Raw genomic sequence first — 21445 nt, 5'->3', positions numbered from 1 at the left:
CACTGCCCCTGTCGCCACCTGCTCATCCCCCTACACCCAATCCATCACCTCCTAAACAGACCCTGGGTCTGCAGACATCTCTGCAGCCGCAGGAACCCGATCGCTCACCAGGGTGAGGCGGGGCCTCCCCACGGGCTGCCCCATCCAGTCTTGCCCACTTTGAACTGGTTCTCCAGCTAACAGCAGGCATGATCCTTCCCCAGGCAATTCTGACCAGGCCACCTCCTTCCTGAGAGCCCTGTGACGGATTCCCACCATGGCTCTCAGGCTCAAGGACTGAAGTCTTTAACTTGGTCCGAGACCAGCAAGGTGGCCCCACCTCCCTCTCCAGCCTTCTCACTCCGCGTTCAAACACTCCAGTAACCAAGGGCTGCTTCTGGTTCCTAGAGCACACATGGCTCCCTCCCCTTAGGGCCTCTGTAGCCGGCTGCTTCACCCAGAAGGCTTCCCCTTTTTTCTTCACCTAGATAGCTCTTCACACCCATTAGAGCTCAAATGTTTCCTCAGGGGAGATTTTCCTGACCCCCAGACTCAGTCCCCACCCTTTGTCATCCACTGCCAGAGTCCCATGGCCTTTCCATAAGCGTCTGCATGACTACTGGGCCCATTACTAGAGGGCTTAGAGCAGAGTCTCAGTCTGGCTTATGTATATCTCCAGCGTTAGAGACAGTTCCTGGCAGATGTATCCGTGGAGTAAACGGTCACCTCAATTTTTGTACCTCATTTTAAGAGAACTCTCCCCCAAACTTGTCACACTAATATTCAAATAACCATCTGATGACTTCAAATTTTAAAAACACGAAGCGAGAGAAGGCGTAAGGATAGAGTGGAGAGGAACTAAAGTAGAGACTAAGACACATGGGTGGAGGACACACAAGTTCAGAGCTGATTTCAAGTATTTGGAAGTTAAGGAGATGACACTACTACAGGAGTATTTTCCAATAAACTGATTATCAGAAGTAAAACAAAGGTACCATCTGATATCACTTCCAGTGGATCTCCCCTTCAAACTTTATCAAGAATCTACAAATACTGAAATTAGTGGCCCACCAAAATTGAAACCCAAAATTCGAGTCTGGTGAACAGATACAAGGACACACCGCCAATTCTAAGAGAAGCCGAGTTTGTGCGGGGCAGACACCGCCCGACTCTAGGGCAGGTCAACAGAATTGATCCAGCAGCTCAGAAGGATGGACAGACAGGCAGAACAGCCAACAGACCATGACAAATTGGTCTCCCAACCTCAGGTTAGGACAGAGAAAAGGACGCTCCTAGAAAGTAAAATGACTGGATTACTATTTTAAACGTAAATCTATTCCATGTATCTTTAAAACCTCAGCTGAATGTTTGCTAGGTTTGACTGCATTTGTTTCATAGCATCATATAACACCAGGATATGAGATAGGAAGTTAAAGAGCATGTTCTTACAGATTTTTCTGTTTTATTATGAAGGACTGGGTGGGAGGGTAGTGGGGAGAGAAAACAACATCTGGATCCAAGTTGTAAAAATGGGGGATTTGTTTTTTTTAAATATACAAATCCATGAAGAATATAACTTTCAAAAGCTTTCTGGATGAAACCTCAGAAAAATCCATGTGAAAGAATAAAGTGGGGACTTCCGTGGTGGCACAGTGGTTAAGAATTCGCCTGCCAATGCAGGGGACACGAGTTCGAGCCCTGGTCTGGGAGGATCCCACATGCTGCGGAGTAGCTAAGCCCGCATGCCACAACTACTGAGGCCCGCGTGCCACAACTACTGAGGCCCGCGTGCCTACAGCCTGTGCCCTGCAACAAGAGAAGCCACCACAATGAGAAGCCCTCGTACAGCAACGAAGACCCAATGCAGCCAAAAACAATTAAAAAAAAAAAGTGAATCACTGATCAAGATCTATATTCAAATATAAACCTAACCCCAGTTACTTAGTTGTAAGATTCAGGCAATACTTAACCTGCTAAAAACAACCTGCCCTCAGTGGTTATGAAGGTTAACTAGTAAAAATTACGTATAAAGTGCTTAGCACTGGGCCACACAAAGGCCATGTTCAATAAATTTAGGTACTATGATCCCCAGCAATAGCTCGGTGCCTGGTAGAGAATACGCACTGACTACATGATTAGATGAGGAGGTGGACGGCAGCCAACCACAGATGTAGGTCTCAGAGCCTTCTCAGCCGTAAAACCTAAAAGTTCAGAGGTCAGCTTTATTTAAGGGGATGGGGGACAGTAATGGAAACTTTAAAAGGTCAAATTTGCACAAATAGGATTTGTGCATATGCAAAAGCATGCGGCCCTATAAACCCAACAGTAATCCTAGGGCTCCATCCAGCTCAAAGGATTGTAAGCAAGCTTCCCCCAAAACCATAACCACCCACCCTGTAGGGCTTTTCTCCTCTCCCTCAACTGTGCTCAAACTGTTTCAGGAACACTGCATCCTGATTTGCGTCCACCGTGATCTCCTCTCCTATGCATGTCTGAATCCCACTATCATCAAGCATCACTGGGGCCAGGGTACCATTACTTCAGCCTTATGGCTCCTACAAGGTGAAACACAAAGTTCTACTCCCACTGTTTATTTCCTCTCCAGATCAGAAAGGGGCTCCAGAGCGATTATTTGGGTCACGGAGCTCTGTAAAAGGCCACAAATACCAGATTTCAACCGTAAAAAGTTCACATAATTTAGTAAAAAACAAACACACTGGCTTGGACCCAACAGAAGTCAGAAAATTTTAACATTTTACACGCTGCCAATAAAGAAAAACATCAAGGGAGGATCGGGTTTTTCCATCCAAAACCAACTCAATTCCTGGCTGAAGGCCAATTCCCAGCAATCACATGAAATTTTCAGCATTTCAATGATAATATTTTTAGAAAAAAATTCACTACTATAGATTATTTTTCTGAGATATTGTGCTTCAATGGAATAATTAAGAGAAGGGGGATATACAAACACCCAGTAGCAAGGTGAGGTAGTGCTTCCTATCTCCAGCATCAGAAGATCAGCAGCTGACAGGATGCTTAGAAAGCAGGTGGCCCAGGATGACGTTTGGCCTCCCACGTCAATGCCCACCAACTGCTAGGTAACAGCTACTTGGAGCCCCGACTCGAGGATGAAGTTGAAAGAGGACCACGAAAGAGACCCATGGTACCTGCCACAGCAGCCGGCAAAAGAATGTTACATACTTGCTACCCCGAATAGAACCCAACCCCCCCACTGCAACGAGGGAAGAGGCCTAAACTGGATTTAAAAGCAAGATTACCTATCTTCCAGTCTAGTGCTCGTTTATCACTGGAAGGTCTCTTAACTTTTACACTTTAACTTACACATGTTGACTTTTTTTTTTGAAGTACTCTTCAGTGCTCTATGTGTCTAAGTCATCCTTACCCAGTTATATTTTAAACTCCCTGATAAGACTCAGTCTGTTCACTTTTATGAAAGCCCTCCTCCGTATCAACAGCTAGTACATGGTTCTGTCCACAGCAGATCCAGGGAGGTGACAATCTTCCCCAAAGAGGACGACACCAAATTCGCCTCACACGCTTATTCTCTTTACGCCCACATGTCCCACCGTAGAATAACTATAAAACCCGATTTTGATCTTAGGTTGGATGTCAAGACCAGGAACAAGACGACCATATGGACAGTCATGTAGGTGAGGTTTAGACAAGCAAACGGCTATATAAGTTCAATCAGTAATTATTTCCACCACCCACAGAAAAGACACATCCACACACACACTTCCTGCCCACAGAAGTACTGGGTAACAGTAAAATTCGCACAGAGGTGCAATGAACACGGCGCACTTCGAGAACCTCCGACAACCAAGTCTTCCCACAAGTAGCGTGCAGCACATGTGCCCAGGTGGCTTACCATACTCCCTAAAACTTAACTAGTTCAATTGGTTTATATTCACTTCTCAGTGTTGGATACTTTGATAGGAAAACTCCATTCATGGAAAACTCCATTCATGGTCTTTCCGCATTAATATACGTGTAACGAACATGCATGTGACCTTATAAAGGCATCTTAAACTATATAACCCAAATTAAATTCGAATCCAATCAAACCTCTGGATCCAGCTGCCAATGTGCAGGAAATACAGGGGAAAATGATGTACTATGAGCATCTAGTTACCAAGATTCTGACTGTGGGAAACTCTACAGGTCCAAAAACCCAGGGACGCCTCCAGGTAAGTTATAAGGAAATGGGGAAGTTATAGAGAGACTTAAGGACATTTCCAATTATTTTTAAACGTGCAAGATTAAACTACAGTATCTGGGGATAACCCCATGATAGAACTAAACGAAACACACAGAAGTGATGGATCTGAAAGTCACGGAAGTAGTCACTTTGGGGGAAGAAACGAAGCAAATGCGGACGAGTCAGGCTCTCCTGCTTGAGCTGGGCAGCAGTTACAAGCAACGGTGGCTTTATGGCCATTCATTACACCATACATTTTCTGTGTGGTTTTATACATTTGCATTTTATTTTACAATGAAAGGTTTAAAAGGTATGATCCAATTTCCCTCCCTAAGGATGCGCTAAAGCTGAACTCTCCAATACCATATGGCCACCCCCTGCATGTAGCTATTTAACTTTAAAAATGAATGCAACAAACAACTCAGTTCTACATTTCAAGGGCTTAACAGCCAGACGGCACCAGCGGCTACCCTACAAGACAGGGCAGATTATGGGGCATTCCTGCCAATACACAAAATTCTATCGGACAACAACAGTCTAGAGAACAAGCTGGCTTTCCAGATCAAGCTCTGAACTTCTAGTTCGTCTCTCCAGAAAAAACCTGGCAGATGCATGAGATCCGTAACCTTCAGTGGCTTCCATTCCTATTTTTCTGCTTGCAAATAAGACGCCTGGCAGTGACAAGCAACATAAACTCATTGACAACCACCCAGCAACCAGTGACCACAGGCAGACCCCACCCAGACTGGCATTACTCCAGGGCAACTAACAGTAATAAAAAACAGGAGCGGTCTCATTTTTTTGTTTTAAATCAAGGAAGGCATCTGATTGCACCAATGCATGATTAGACATACCATACCGATACAACAAAACATGATTTACCTCCAAGACTAAAAAATTAGATGCACTCTGGGATCCTATACAGGACCCCACAACAGAAGGAGGACATTAGTGGAAAAACTGGTGCAAATTCAAATAAGATCTATAGTTTAGTTAATACTGTACCAATGTTAATTTCCTGTTCTTCCTAATTATACTACAGTTATGAGAGATGTTAATATTGGGGGAAGCTGGCTGCAACAGAAATTCATTGTATCATTTTTCAACTTTCCAGTGAAACAGAATTAGTTCAAAATAAAAGTGTGAAGGAAAGCTTTCTTCCAAAGATTTAAGGAGCTGGATGAGAAACTCCAGTTAGAGCCAAGGATGGTTCAATCACTTGAGGATGAAATGAGATTGGTGTAAGTTTCAGTTCATAGAACTGAAAGTTCCCCACTCACTGCCTCACCCCAGAATCAAAGATTTTCCCAGGAAAGCTGACTTTGAAAAGGAAGGCTATTATTCAAAGCAAGTTATGACTTCCATACAGCAGCAGGTGCAAAGGAGCAAAAAACAAAAGTGGCCTAGAAACTTCCCACTCCTTGCTGGTTACACAGGAGGCCCTGGTGTAAAATTTATCAAGCTATACACTTATGATCAATGCATGTTTCTGTATATAAAAAGTTTTTAAAAAGAAAAAACTTCCTACTTTTTTTTTTTTTTTCCTGCAGTACACGGGCCTCTCACTGCTGTGGCCTCTCCCGTTGCAGAGCACAGGCTCCGGACGTGCAGGCTCAACGGCCATGGCTCACGGGCCCAGCCGCTCTGCAGCACGTGGGATCCTCCCGGACCGGGGCACGAACCCATGTCCCCCGCATCAGCAGGCGGACCCTCAACCACTGCGCCACCAGGGAAGCCCCAAAAACTTCCTACTCTTAACACAAGTCCTATCAAATCTTCAAAATTATTCATATATATCAAATCAGCAGTAATAATTTACCTTGAGTTTCCTAACTTTGAATCTGATTCAAAGTCTCTTGGAGCAATAAAGATGTCCAAGAGTATGGGAGGGAAACTCACCAAGGAAAAAAAATAGGAACCATCACTTCTGGCTCATTTTTAAAGCAACTGAGAAATCTAGGACAGGAAAGAAAATTCCCCAAGCAACACTTACAAGACTTATGTTGTGTTTGGATTTAAATAGAAAATACTGAAAAAGGTATGCATAAAGTGTCCATGTTTAACTTCAGTTCCATCATTTTGTATATTTTCTATATTTATGTATTTCTAAGATCAGAACCTCAAGTCAACACTGAAACTAAGGTTTGACGTCTATATTTGGCTGTACCACTGTTCAGAAATAATTTCAATTCTAAGAACAGGTCACTGTACTACAGAAGGCAAAGCCACATAAACTTTATGGTTATATTTAGCCACCCTTCAAATCTTGCTTGGGGGCCTCCAAAAATATGTGCATTTGTAGGTTAATACTAGTGGGTTTGTACATATGTACTTTAGGTAACATATAAAATGCAAAATAAGCTGTTGTAATATCTCAGTGTAAGATTAATAGTAGACTAAGTAGCTCAGGGATGTAGTTGCTCCCAAAGAATCATGAGGAGCTAAAATTAGAAGGACAAAAGTCAAATATGTAACTTCAAGCAGAGCCATTTTCCTTGCCCATGAATTCTCATCCAAATTCAAAGTCTTACACATCTTTAATATTTTAAACAAGATGTTTGTTATTACCAGACTGGTAAGCCACGTCATGAAAGATGAACATACAATCCTTACTCAGTAAACCTCCTAGGCTTTAGAGCAAGATGCACATTCGTCTCTGAACGGCACTGCCGTTTTTCAAAGGCAATAAAAGGAATCCAGCGCCTGCTCCAAGTTTCCAGATTTCCTCAGGCTTCAGTAGATTATGGGATGAGCACCTAGACTCGCTGGCAATAGAACTTAAGATGTAAGACTAGAGAGTACGCTTAAGTACAAAGGTTTATGAGCTACCAGGAAGCAGGAAGCGGCAGTGGGCACAGCACCACTTTACAGGAGTGGGGGCATGAAGATCAGTTTTGCGGTTGGGTTTACAGCACATCACGGAACCCTCGTGGCCGGGTCCAAGGCTGTGAACTCAGGGCCTCAGTTATACAGCCTCCACAATCCCTTCCTGCTTTAAATCCCAAGACCACGGCGCTTCTTGATCCTGTGACTACAGACTTCACCAAGGAGACCAAGGTTAGTACTTAAATGGACGTGAATTCAGAGGACTAACCCGCATTTAAATAGAAGCATGTTTTTAATTACCTACAGATATAGTAAATATAATGGTTAAGAGAGCTATCCAGCTTCTTAGTGACTAAAATCTCGCCCGTCTGACGTGACTATATTCTACTAGTTCCATTTTTTCTTTTTAATCCTAAGTCTCCACATAGTTTTAGGCTGCTCGGACAATATATACAGATCAAATAAAATTTGACATAAAAGGGACACAAAGGAAATGCAAACAAGAGCCAGAAGTCGACGATGTACTCTCAACTTTGGGATAAAACTTCATTAATTCTCCACCAATAGGCAAGTTAGCCAAGCACCTTGTTCACGAACGAGCCTATCAAAGTTCACGGCACGAATGCTGTATTCTCCCCCAGTTTATGCTTTAATCATGACAAGCATTAGTATCACACCTCTCACCGTATTAACTGAAGAACAGAAGCCCAGAGCCTCGCCCAATGAGTTATCATCTGATCTCCAATACCTTTGCCGCTTACGTTAATTATTCTACAGCAGTGCATCAGATTCGTTTTAGACCACCCACGGCACATCTCAAGCATAAACTGTTCCAGCTCCCACCCAACAGCTAATCTTTAATAAACTGTGATTTTGCAAGTTAATTTGCATCACATGATCAGACTCCGCTCAACCAGCAGGTGCTGTGGTGCTTGACGGTTCTGATTAAGAAAGGGAAAGACAATGCGTCTCGACCCTTAACCCAAACTTGATTTTGAACCTAAAGAATAAATAAGAATCAGTCCTGCATGTTTCTGAACTGTTAGAAACTGAAATTAAAACAGCATGATCAAGTTTTCCATGTTGAGTCACTCAGATTGAAAAAATTAATGTAAAACTAAAGTGATAAAAATCACTTTAGTGATCAAACTCACCATGTGAAAACATCAGATATACTGAAGATTTCAAAATTAGGCCTATGACTAACAGGATCATTCTGTAATCCACCTATTAATGTTAACTTACAACTTTTCATGATTACAACTGCATTAAGCACCTTTTAGAAAAAAAGAAAAAAGTATGATTTAAACTACTCCCTACACTGTAAAACAGTTAAGAATCAAGTTGCAATTTCCGAAGTTTTAAAAGTGAGCCATCTCCCATTTTCACATTTTAAGATAATTACGTATAGTTGTATGCATTAATTCAAAAGGGGGAAAATAATTTAAGCTCATTTACTGCCACTGAACTTCAAAACAAATCCAAATGGAAACTAACGCAAACCTTTACAAGCATGAGCTTAGCTTTCTAGTTTTATGCCAACTACAAACAGCACTACAAATCATACTTTACTAGACAATCTGACAGAAGGAAAAACAAGTGAAAACGTGAGTGAAAGGGACTGGCTACTTATCAGTACAGCTTCAGATACCAACAAGAAACTACTGCGATACAACAGACACTCCATCACCCTGGTCTCAAAGCTGCAGGACAGTGGGCGAGTGCTTAGCCTCTGCCCCAGCGTCCATCCCTGGAGAGCGGGCACGGGAACGCCAGCTCCCGGTGGGGCGGGGGGGGGGGGCGCATATGCCGAGCACATACCAGCGCAGCAGTCTTCTGTGAGTTCCGATTTTGCAAAGCTGAAATCCAGATGAAAGCCCATCTTATGTTCCCACCTGAGGTGCTCTGCAGCACCCCTTTCCCTTCCAAGGATTCTGATTAGGGTTATAGCACTTTCCCCACAGTTTAGCCCCGTGGAGAAGGAAGAAATAACTGAGAATGAACCAGAAATTCTGGAAAAATAAACCAGTGTGCAGTTTTTAAAGAACAATGTGCTGCCAGTTTTAAATATGTGATGTTATTTCTTTGTTATTGTTTCCCTTATTGATGTGTATGAGCCTACTGGAACTCAGCCTTCGTTATCACCTCCAGTCCTAATCGCCAGGCTGGCCACCAATAGTACCAGCTTCAGAACAAAGACCCTCGGAATAGTGTCAGAGCAGCACCCTTACTAAAACACATTTTCCAAAAAATACAACATATCTGACATTGTGTAATACTGTTCTTTCCTGTAACTGCAATATCTTTCTGAAAAGTGAGCATGACAGTTAAAAACTACAAGAGGGGGCTTCCCTGGTGGCGCAGTGGTTGAGAGTCTGCCTGCCGATGCAGGGGACACGGGTTCGTGCCCCGGTCCAGGAAGATCCCACATGCCGCGGAGCGGCTGGGCCCGTGAGCCATGGCCGCTGAGCCTGTGCGTCCAGAGCCTGTGCTCCGCAACGGGAGAGGCCACAGCAGTGAGAGGCCCTCGTAACGCAAAAAAACTACAAGAGAAAGTCACGGATTAGCAGAGAAGAGCCCACCTGTGGGGACAGGCAGGGGGTAGACCCTCGGGCATTTCTCCATCTGCCCTATCAGGGGGTCAGGGCTGGCAACACCGCCAGCACCACAGCCTCCCTGGACCCCCAAGTCGCTTTCAGGTTCTTTTACTCCATTATTTCCTCATATTAGAGCATCTCCCCCCAGCTCCCCAAATGAAGGAAATCCCACGCATCCTACAAAGCCCAAATCGAAAGCCACCTCTTAAGGAGCCAAAAACACATCTTCATCCTCATGTCGGTCGACTCCTACTTGGTTCAGACTTATGACGGTGAGCTGTCTCCATCTACGCCGCCAGGCTGTCTGCCCTGCGGTGTCCAGCAGAACCTCCCGCTACAGGCAGCAAGCACAGGGGCGTCACCGAGTTGAACAACTTCATCCCTGCATACCTCCACCATCCAGTGAGGTGGCTGAGGTCTGACAAAGCAAGAGGAACCAGGCGGCGGGGCACCTGGGGTAACAGCACGGAGTCTGGACCCACACTGCCTAGCACGAGCCCCAGCTCCACCATTTCCCAGCTATGTGACATTGGGCGAGCTACCAAACTTCTGTGCCTCAGTTTCCCTAGCTGTAAAATGGGGATGACACTGCGGACCTTTTCAGAAGTGTCATGAGGATCAAATGAGGACTGAAAAGTGCTCAGAACAGTATTTAAGAGTAAGCACGACACGGGCGCTTGTTATTGTGTTTCAAATACAGGAAAATCTCCCCATCGTAGACTACAGTGCATGAGGCACTAGACTCATCACTCCAAGCATCATGGTTTCACCAACAGGATCACTGGCACTTAGGAGTCAGATCATCTCTAAGAGAATTTTGCTCAGAATTCAGCTGTTGATTGGATCATGCTCTTATCCCATTTCTCATACAAGTCTGTCCAAGTTGGATCTAAGTTTGTTTATAGTACACACCATCAGGTCCCGGGCTTCCACTCTTATTTCTTACCTATTAAAGTCACCCCAGTTAATTAATGATCTTGTATTTCCCAAAATGCCCAAACTAGAGGTGTATAGATATTAGGGGGAAAACACAGCAAACAAACGCAAAGATTAACTGTCCTCATGCTAATCTTACTTGGTGAACTTGCTCTTAAATAATTCTTATCTTGCGCTGACAATTAATCAAATCATTCCCCTCTATTCTATTTCCAGAAGCCATTTTCCCCTTTGTATAATTTAAGAGGGTTTCTTTTAATGTAGCTGTAGTAATTTCAACTAGATTTGCCAGCTAAAACCATGCCAATCCTGAAATGTTCACGTCTCAGGTTAAAGTCTAACATGAGTTTTCAGTCTGAGGGGAGAGACCTGAAATAAAGGGTTTGTCGTGGAAATTCTGACAGACACATGAGGACAGCAAGGCCTTCATTCTATGTCACCAAGACATGTTTCAGTGTTTCCCTCAATGGCAGCATTCTTTCCTCCCTTAATATAAATTCAGGCTCTGTAAGTACCAAAAAAGTTTCCACTTGGCTCTGAAAAGTGCTTTGTGCAGAACGATGAGAATCTGAACCCGAGCTCCACCCCACCAGCCTGGCAGATTCTTCGGCACTCCTTTCTTTAAAAATGACCATATGCTGTGCTCAACGGGGCGCCTTTGCAAAGTATACGAAATGAGAAAGCTCCTGGGTTGTCTGGCGTGAGGCAGCACTTAACACGACTTTCTTTCAATTGACTGAAGCCTGTCACGGGATTGCAACTGGGTGACAACCGTTCCACCCCTGCGCCCCCACTCCTCAGGTGAAGATACAGAAACCTTTCAGGAACAAGAAGTTTAAAAACACCAGAATCAAGTCGAGCTACTACTCTGTCTGGAGCATCACAATCTGGTTTCAGCCATTAGCAATCTCCAAGCAAAGGACCATTTAAACGACTGTACCAAACACATCCTGGCACTGGTTTTGACTTTTCACCCCTGTACCCCACCTAAGGCATCGCCCCTCCTGCTGCGGCAGAAAGATTCATTTCTGATGTCCAGATACTTCTCTAAAGTTAGAAGGCAGGCACACCAAGTGGTTTATTCCTATCGTACTAATTCATTAAGCTTAACATGACATAGAACTTATTACACACATGAATTAGAATTTTCTGTTCTATATTTTGACTAACGATGCTTAGCTTCAGAAATCACTTTTTCTTATGCCATCTCAAGATCTACCCCTCGCTGACATAACTTTGGATTATAAACTAGACTTCCAAGTAGGCAGGGGCTTCCCTGGTGGTGCAGTGGTTAAGAATCCGCCTGCCAATGCAGGGGACATGCATTCGTGCCCTGGGCCGGGAAGATCCCAACGTGCCACGGAGCAACTGAGTCCGTGCACCACAACTACTGAGCCTGCGCTCTAGAACCGACGAACCACAACTACTGAAGCCCGTGCGCCTAGAGCCTGTGCTCCACGAGAAGTCACCGCTGTGAGGAGCCCGCGCACCGCAACGAAGAGCAGCCCCCGCTCGCTGCAACTAGAGAAAGCCCACGCGCAGCAACGAAGACCCAACACGGCCAAAAATAAATAAATTTATATAAAAAAAACAGTAGGCAGGCAGAAGTGACTGTGATCCTTCCAGCTAGGAACATTCATACCATACCTCTAATATTTACACAATCTCACACCCAGCAAATATTTACGTAGTGTCAACCGAGCACCAGGCACTGCACTAAACATGGAAGACAGAGAAATAAGCCTCAGTCCTTGCTCCCAGGGCTGGTAGAGGAAACAGACAGGAAATACTGTGGGGGGAGGGTCCTATGAGAGGGAGAGCACCCAGAATGGCAGGGAGGACGGAAAAGGTCCAGGCTAAACTTCAGGCTAAGACTCCAAGTGTACTCTCTGGGCAAAAACAGGTTGGAGAAAGCATGGCGAGAACACACTTTCTGGAAAAGTACAGCTTCCTTCAAGTGACAGGAGGATGGGAGGAAGGAGAGCAGCCTTAAAATGAGTCAGAAAAAGCAAGGCAGCGGGACTGAAGAGACTGAATGTCCTGGCAGGGAGCCGGGCTCCATCCGTACAGGGAAGCTCTGCAGACAGCTAATGGCACCTTGAAAACCCCTGTGAAGGAAAAACCAGCATGTTAAGGGTTAATGTGACTAAAAACTCCTCCAGGAGAGTGAAACACTCAGGACACTAAGACACATGGTAGAAGTAAAGGAAATTTGCATGTCAGATTCATCTGCAAAAATAAATACTTGAGATTTCCACCAGCATCAACTTCGGGGGGTGGGGGGTGTGTGTGTAAATAAAAGCACTTTCACTTAATGTACTGAGTGAAAGAAGAGCAATTCAAAAAGCCACTAATCAGAAATCATTTCGTAACAGTTGGCACCAAAGGGGAATCCCCTATACTAAGTTTTCTTCATGTGTCTCTACTTCTGAGAGGAAAAGAAAGTTCTAGCTGCCCATCTCAATCACTTTCCTGCATTTTAGGGATTACAGACAATTTCATCTTCGAAGTTGAAATAACCCTTTAGTCTGACCTCAGTGCAAAACCTCCAGCGTTCCGAATTATACTCACTCTTACCTGGACCTGCCTTTTTGGAACTTACAGGTAACCAGACACTCACCTATAGTTCACATAGCTTCTAATCTGGGGGGAGGGTAACCAAGTGAGAAGCAGGGTCGTGAAATGCTGACCTGTTTTGAAGATGGAAAATCCTGGCATCAACTTCGGAAATCAATGGGCCGCCCCAGAGTCCAGGGGTGGCTGATCCAGTACACAGGAAGGACAGGTACTCTGTCGAAGGCGGCCAGCTTCACCACGCAGCCCCGCCCGGGTCCCAGCCCCCAACCCTCTCCTGGCGCTTGCTGGCCACACTGCTTGGCTCTCAGAACCCTGAGGCTTGTGGTGAGTAACTAGGCATCCTTTTCTGAAAGGCTGCCAACCCAACCCCCTGTTAGAGATCACCCTCCCTTAGACGGCCCGGTTTTCTGGGATTCCTCAGCTCCTACAGCCAAAGGGGGAAACCATTCTTTTTTCTTCAAACATCAACTTTCATTCTCAGAAGGAGTATCAAGCACTGTCCTACTTGGGTAAGCCGAAATATGGACCCTGAAAACAGGCCTTCAAGATGGAATGTCATCAGGAAAGGGGTGAGAAAGCTGATTTCTTCACCCTCAACGATGGAAAAACACAGAGCTTCAGTTAGCCTCACAACGCACAGTATTTGATGTGTGCTCGGCAGGGAAACGGCTCAAGACTCAAACCTGGCTCAGCAGCGCTGTGCGAGCACATGAACGTGAATGAACTCCCTGCAGACGGCTTGCACGTGCCAGGCGGACCACCCAGGACGAAGAGCCACAACAGTAGACCCCGGTCACCCGTGGGAATTCATACTGATGCTGTCTCCAGCGTGTATTCAGAGAGCCTGGGTGACAGTACATTTTAACTTGTGACATTCACCATGAAGGAATAGAAAAAGGGAAAACAGAAGCAGGTTAGCCAGATGTAACAGACTATTTGGCCCGTCAAGTAAGCAGGTCACTTTTGAGAGGCTGTTTCTATCACTGTAAGTAGAGAAGGGCATGGGTCTTGCTAACTGAGGGGGAAAGAAACGAGTTGGCTCACTCCCTTTCCCAGTAGCCAAAGTAGGCGATACGGCCGCTTGGGGCACCACGGCCCCCGAGGAAGAGCATCTGAGGCGGCCAGCACTCTCGGACAGCTGCTGGGAGCAGCCTGAGCAGGACAGAGACCCCAACTGGACCCAGGCCTTCCGGGCTTGAACCTCAACTTCCTCAATGCCCAGGGCCAGACAAGCTTGCTTCTATCCTTCCTTCAGAAGCAGGCAAGGCCAAGCTCTCCAGCAGCCTCACGGAGATGAAGTGAGCACGGAACAGATCAAGCCAACCCACAGAACAATAAGCCAAACAAAAATACAGCAAATTCGAGTCCTGTCATTTCGGCTTGTCTTCATCTCCAAGAACCTGAAGAAGGTTCCACGGCTTCAAGATCTACCCTGTCCTCCCCCAACGTTTAAGGCCCTTGGTTCCAACCACGTCAGGCAGCAAATTCTCACCGCAGGATCGGCTTCTGTTACTTGCCCTAGTAACACATTTTCAGGGTTGCATCCCTGTACCACGTGTGCTGTAAGGACGGAATAGAGTCCAACAGGTAAAAGCGGGAATGACCCAACAGATCTCTTCAGAAAAGCTTTCTGCGTCCATTTATGTTATATCTTGGGGGAAGGGAAGAAGTGGGAAATCACCTCACATGTTTCTTTTGGAAACACCCTTATAAAATATGCTTTCTAGATGGTACAGATTACAAACCCAGTTTTAAGGACTAAAACTTGCTTATTTCTTTAGTCTTCCAATTCTGACTTAACACTAAACAATAGTGAATATTTTAGGTTTAAAGCTAAACGAGTCCATGTATGTGTGACTCGGAGCATCTGCCCCCTTTGAGCTGAAGTAAACTCAGCTGCAGGTATTTTATCTTCTGACCAAAGCAACACGCCACACACTTAGAGCTGGAACACTACACCCCCTCCATCAGGTGACAAGTACGGGTACTAAAAGCAGCCTCAGCCTCCAGCTGTCATCCCTAGAGGGTGGGCTGCAAAGGGCACACGTGAGGACGAGTCATTCTGCTAAGAACGAGCCTATCAAACCAAACCAACAGGAAAAGTTGAGTTAGAGATCAGGAGAAAACTTAACATCTGACCATTTAAGAATATACTGAAGACTGAGACAAGTACCAAAATAGGAAACACTGGGTAACCATTATGTGATTACGAGCACTGCCCTGAGCTAACATTATCTAAGTTACAAACAACAAGATAATGGGTTAGCACAGGCCTGCTCAGAAGTCAAAAACTACAGATGACACATAACTACACAACTGTAACAAGCAGCTCCCCACAAATAGACTTATAACTTGAAATGGTTTCTGTGAATTAAACATCTGTAAATACAATAGGGGAACTCATTCAAGCGATCAGGTTTAATTCTTCAAAGCAAAGAATACTGCATAGAGCACACGTTCACTGCTATAGTTCGGTTTGTAAACCCTGAATTTCAAATATAAGGAAATTCACAGGACAGATACAAGGGGCTAAAACATGTTGGAAGTGCTCAAACTTACACGAGAGATGGAATTTGAAAGAGGCCCTTTTCACCTACCAGAGCAAAAATATAGGTAAGAATGAAGAGAAAGGGGTACTCTATTGATACTGAAATACAAATTGGACCCTTTTTGGAGAGCAACTTAAGCTGTGCTCATTGCAGTTTAAAATGTATCCACACACACTTCTATGTGTCTATTGCAGAAATACCTAGAGCCCAAGGATATTGACAGCTGTATTTGTACTACAATAGTACAGAGAACTTAGAAACATTTAAAATGTCTCAGAGACCGGTGAATCAATTTGTTATTTCCACACATGCAAATAAGGAAGAACTGATGTTTTGATATGGAAGGACACCTACCACCTACTGCTAAAAAAAAAGCTGAATGACTGAAAATTTTGATTTTTAAAAAGTATGTGTAAATAAGTGAATGAATGGACGTCTTAAATACAAGTTATTCCTGAGGGTGGGAAAGGAAACAAGATTTCATTTTTATATACAGTGTTTGCGCAATTTATGAGTAGCACTTCTATAATTAAGGTAAGAGGGAGTGATTGGATGTGAGATTATTAACCTGCTAATCCACTGGAAGTTCAAAAGATGCCGAAAAACCATTCAGGTCCTGCTGTAGCCTAGTATGGCCAACAAAACCGGCAGGTCTCAAAGGGACAAACCTTATCCTGGGGTTCTTTGTATTTAAAAAGCTTATTTTCTACATAACATACCCCCTTTCTCTTGTGCATTATCTAGACCATTTAGTAAATATTTTTCTTATGAGTTTCCCTAGGCCTCCACATTCAAACACATTACCAAAAATAACAGGAGATATAGGTATCACATTAGCCCCGAATCACAAGGTTACATCTTTAAACTTCCTAAAATCCTGTTCAAAGACTTCAAACGTTGCCTATAAAGTTCAGGTCCACAACTTTGCGAAGTGGAAAGAGTCACATCTTCCTTTCATTTCTTAGACTGGCAACACGCCTTTCATTCTTTTGCAAAGGACTCAACTTGATTTCTCAATGTGACTCTCCAAATAAATTTATTCAATAGGGGTGTTAATCACAACGTAAAGGAAAGTAGAACACTGATTATACATAAAATCTCCGCATCCAAAAATCTTTAGAAAATGCATATAAGAAACAACTTCACAAGCGTGCAGGTTTTAAATGGTAACCAACTTACGAGCACAATTTTAAAGTTACAGGAAGTACACCCTGTGTGTCTCTAACGCACTTAACGTTAAACACTGTTAGTATAATATTTTCCAGGCTAGAATGCACTTTCCACTTGCCCTAATAAACCGAAGCCCAGATGGGAAATGTAACCAGAACTAAGTAAACATAATATAGACAGGAGAGGCAGAAGGTGGGCTAATGAACTGGGATGACTTCACAAGCAATAAGGCATTCTAAAAAAATGTTTCAACAAACATAAGGGTATGAAAAGTTAGGTATTCGGAGGATGTAAAATGCAACTACAGATCAGAGGAGGAAAGGGATTTCTTTGTGGATGCAATGGAGAGCGTAAGATGAGATAACGCGCCTCATGCTGCAGCCGCCTTAAAACGTGCAAACTTTGTTCTGGATGACAATCGACCATCAAAAACCAGAAACTCACTAGCGTGCTGCATAGCCCAAGATTAGGGGTCCAACCCAATGCCTAGGTAAAAAATGGACAAAAACAGGAAGAGCCACACACGCCGTGATTTCGTTTTTTTCTCAACACCCACACAAAACAGCAGTTTCTGACAAGAATGTTCTTGGCAAAAAAAATAAGTTCCAGGAAGGTTTTTCCCTTGAAAAAAAAGGCAGCTCTATATGCAGATTACGAGGCAAAATACCAAACAATTTTTTTAAGGCCCAAATTTACAGCCCTCATATTTTGAGAACATCTAAACAACGTTTTTTGGTGGGGGGGTGGAGATCAAAGAAAAGATGACTGGAAACACTGTTCCTGTCTGGAATGCTTATTTCATGCTGTACCTGAAAATAAAATCCAACGTGGGCAGCTTACCTTGGCACTGGAAGCCTTGTTTCCCAAACCCCCTGAAAAACAAACAAGAAGATTTCTTAACATATTGTGTGTTGGATGCCACATCCTAAGCCAGTTATGTAACAAAGCTTTCTAGTTAAAGGTTTGTACATGAAACCCAATGATGTGACAGGAAAACATGCCTAAACAGCTCAGAGCACTGGGTCAATGCAGCTTCAAGAAGATCTGACCTCCAAAGGCTCCCTAAGCTGTCTCAATGTATTCGAGTTTTTTTTTTTTTTTTTACACTGTTATCAACACTTAAATTTCAAGGCAAGAACATGACTATAAAGTTGTTGGCTACAATATTCAGGGAACAAGGAGAACCTGACCTTACGGTTAAAAAAAAAAGCTGAATTTGGTCCCTAAAGACCAACTGAAAATTGTTTCTCCCTAAAGACAACAAGCAGCTTCATCACTTGTTGTGAATGTAAGTATTTGTCTAGATATCGCCAAGCAGCGCCACTCTTAACATTAAACTTTGGCTTAAAGGAGCCACATTTTACAAACTATCATCCCTATTTTTCGCATGTGAGATTATGATCTAATTTTACCTAGAACCAAGGGCATTCAAAGCACATTCAGGAACTATTTTGTTCTTGTAAATTACTTTAGAGAATTTACTTTCTAAGCAGAAAATCCTGATGTGGACGTTAAATTGCAAACACCATTCCAACTAGGATGAACTACATTAAAATTCTCAGAAGGTTATGAGTCATAATCTCTCACTTTACATAGCATTTTAAGTTTACAAAGCACTTCACATATCTTTATAATTAACTGTCATCCCCACCCAGAAAATAATTAAACGCACTTAGTTTTAAAACATCAGTGCTTTAATATTTAAATGACTTGCAAATCAAGGACCCAGAAAAGAAAACTGAAAAATTAAAACCACTGCTCAACAAAGCTGGGGAATATTTTCCTGGAACTTCCAAGGGGTTGCTTTACAGCTAAGCAGAGAACTGTTTCAGGGATTACTCCGTGAGAAAGAGGCCGGGGAGATCTTTATTTTCCACTCACATTACACCTGGTGACCTGACATGCCACGTCAGTTCACCAGGGGCTAGCAATTGATAGTGGAAAGTCTTCAGCGAGCCTAGATATACATGTTGCAAGTCCCTTTTCTACCTTACCTACTTCCTGCAAAAGTGATCAGTAGTCTAGCTGTTCCCTCTTAATGGAATTTCACAGCTGATACACGAGGCTGAAGACCTCCCCTTAACTAAATGCAATCTCCTCTCTGCCCTAATACTCCAAGAACTTAAATAGTCTTATCTACAACTACCTATGTGCTCCCTGGAGCACAACTGCTTCATACGCTGACTACACGTTGGAAACCATTCACGGAGGTAGCTGTACTTTTCTTAAGTGTACTGTTGAGCTGATTTCTAAGACAATTAAGCACCTCATTAGCACCCCGTGGGTGGGGCTCTCCTAGCGATGACCTTCCCAGGTGTGATGGATTCAGATAACGCCACAAAGTTAAACACCTATTGATTAGCGCCATGTTTGTGGGCCTCGCCCTTAGAGACGATTTTCCCAGGTGTGATGGATTCAGATAAAGCCACACATAAAGGAAAAGTTAAACACCTATTGATTAGCGCCATGTTTGTGGGCCTCGCCCTTAGAGATGATTTTCCCCAGCTGTGATGCATCCAGGTAGCGTTCTCCAGAGGGCCTCAACAAGATCCACATGCCAGCTGGCTGGTGGCAGGGCGCGCTCTGTGCTATGAACCTGGTGCCATTCCCCAGCCTGGCGGGGCGGGGGGGAGGGGCAGGAGTTACGGAACCCTAGACGTGTCTGACTTGGGGCGGGTGTCCTACATCCAAGAACAAGAAGTAGAAGAGGCAGAGTGGCTAGCAACCTAATTGGAAAGAACCTACTGCTCCTCTAACTGGAGCATTTGGACTACCTTTAGTTTCAGCTTTCTCAAATAGAAGAATTGAGGAGGAATCACTGACCTTTATGAAAAGGCCAGTTAATAAAAGCCACAGCTCTCTCACGGGAAGAAAGCACATACACGATTTCCTCTAGTTTCACAGGGTTCAGAGAACCCGTCTCTAAAGCCCACCACTTACCCATTCCCCGTAAGCCCCCGGGGACCCCCGAGTTAATTTCTGCGTTCATTGAAAGTTACCAGAACTCTGACACCTTCAGCCCTGCCAGCGTTTTTCTTACAGGCTCTGTCCTCACACGCTGGGTTTTACCAGCCTGACCCCGTGCTGACGCGGGTTATTTTAAAGGACTCCATCTGCCCTTCTACCGTTTACCTGCTCCCTTTAGCTCCCCCCTCCCCTGCACGCTCTTAACAGTTGGTCGCCTGTCCGCTCTCCCCGGGCTCACGCAGGGAAGCCAGAATCACTCCGTGGCCAACAGGTACGAGTTGCAGCGGGCAGGACACAAGGCTGCAACGGAGCCGGAGCCCGAGCCCGAGGAAAAAGGCCACGTCCACACCCGCGAGGCGCCCGGCCCCGCTCACCCCCAACCCGGGCCGCGCCGCGCAGCCGCCGCCTGCCGCCTCCCAGACTCTTCCCTGGGGACCCGCCCTCCGACTCTCCGCGGCGCTCGGCCCTGACCCGCGGAGACTCCCGGTCTGTTCCTGGGACGCCGAGGAAGGCTGGGGGGCCTGTGTCGCCCCCTGCCGCGGCGGGGGGCGGCCGGCCGGCGACTCCCGGCAGTCCCGCCCGCGAGCGTCCTGCCCGGCGCGCGCGTAGCGTCCCAGGCGAGTTGGGACTCCCAGCGGCTCCCCAAGTTCCCCGGGAGAGGCGGCCAAGACTGGGGAGGACCGGCCCCGCGCCCCGCCGCGCGCACCCACCAGATAAAGTCGGTGCAGTGGCTGCAGAAGGTGGGCTGCTTGAAGAAGCGGGCGATGAAGCGGTGGTCCTTCACCTCGTGCACGTTCTTCTGTCTTAGCGCCCCTTTGCGGGCGAAGCGGTTGGCCACGTCCTGAGGCGCCGCCGAGTCGTTGGCCGGGAAAACGTCAGCCATGGTCCCCCCACCGCCTGCTACCTCCGCCGGGAGCGGGGGGCGCGGGCGGCGGCCGAGGCGCGGCAGGAGTCGGGCCGGAGCGGAGCCGCGCCGGAGCGGAGCCGCGGGCGCGCTGCTGGCCCCTTGCGCACTGACAGCGGCGCCAGCGCTGGCGCTTCCGACTCGGGCGGCGGAGGCGGCCCGCCCACCGCGCATGCTCTGAGCGCGGCCCGGGCGGGCGGGGGCGGGGGCGCGCCGGCGCTGGAGGAGTCGACGCCCCCGCGTTTTCCGCGCCGCGGGGGAAACAGAGGGGGCGCCCGGGCCTGGGAGCTAAAGGACGCCGCGGAAGCGGGCCCGTTCTCCGCCGCCACCGCCTCCTCCTTCTCCCAGCCTTCCTCCCCCTGGGCCGCCCGCTCCGCTCCGTCCACCGCACACGCCGTCCAGCTTGTCGTCGTCGTAGTCGCCGTCTTCCTCCTCGCAGACTCCGCTCGCCGCGCTCAGACGCTCACTTACCTCTCCCGCTTCCAAGACCCACCGTGTTTCCGGCCCAAGAGCCCAGCTTTTATAAGCTTGCATCAATTTGAGGTTTCACCTGGCTCCAATATCCAACCCCCGCCCCTCCCGGGCCACCACGCTGTTTATTATACACGGCAGGAGAAAAGGAGCTACTTTCAATTAAGGAACACGGGCACTTTCACATGCTTCCAATTGAATTGTGCTTCACCTGCGTCTTATATAGACGTCTAATTTGGATGTTCGGACG

The 21445-nt window shown here is 45.9% G+C and overlaps 1 protein-coding gene across 5 annotated transcripts in view; it reads right to left on the bottom strand.

Moving 5' to 3' along the window:
- Positions 1-20853, bottom strand: part of PRKCA (protein kinase C alpha) — a 363722-nt gene extending 342869 nt beyond the window's left edge. For 2 of the 5 annotated variants that reach the window (XM_019938642.3, XM_019938643.3), the window contains exons 1-2: positions 20531-20851; positions 17694-17725 (exon numbers count right to left, since the gene is read on the bottom strand). In XM_019938642.3, coding sequence (XP_019794201.2) covers positions 17694-17725; positions 20531-20703 — 205 coding nt within the window. In that variant the 5' untranslated portion in view covers positions 20704-20851. Of the gene's footprint in view, positions 1-17693; positions 17726-20530 lie in introns of all 5 variants that reach the window. The other 3 variants (XM_073797022.1, XM_073797020.1, XM_019938640.3) reach the window with 3 other exon arrangements.
- Between the last annotated feature and the right edge of the window lie 592 nt (positions 20854-21445).

This window comes from Tursiops truncatus, chromosome 20, assembly GCF_011762595.2.
Source record: "Tursiops truncatus isolate mTurTru1 chromosome 20, mTurTru1.mat.Y, whole genome shotgun sequence".
In the NCBI taxonomy this organism is placed as follows: domain Eukaryota; kingdom Metazoa; phylum Chordata; class Mammalia; order Artiodactyla; family Delphinidae; genus Tursiops; species Tursiops truncatus.
The sequence above is the reverse complement of the archived record's forward strand: the minus strand, read 5'-3'. Positions and strand labels throughout refer to the sequence as shown.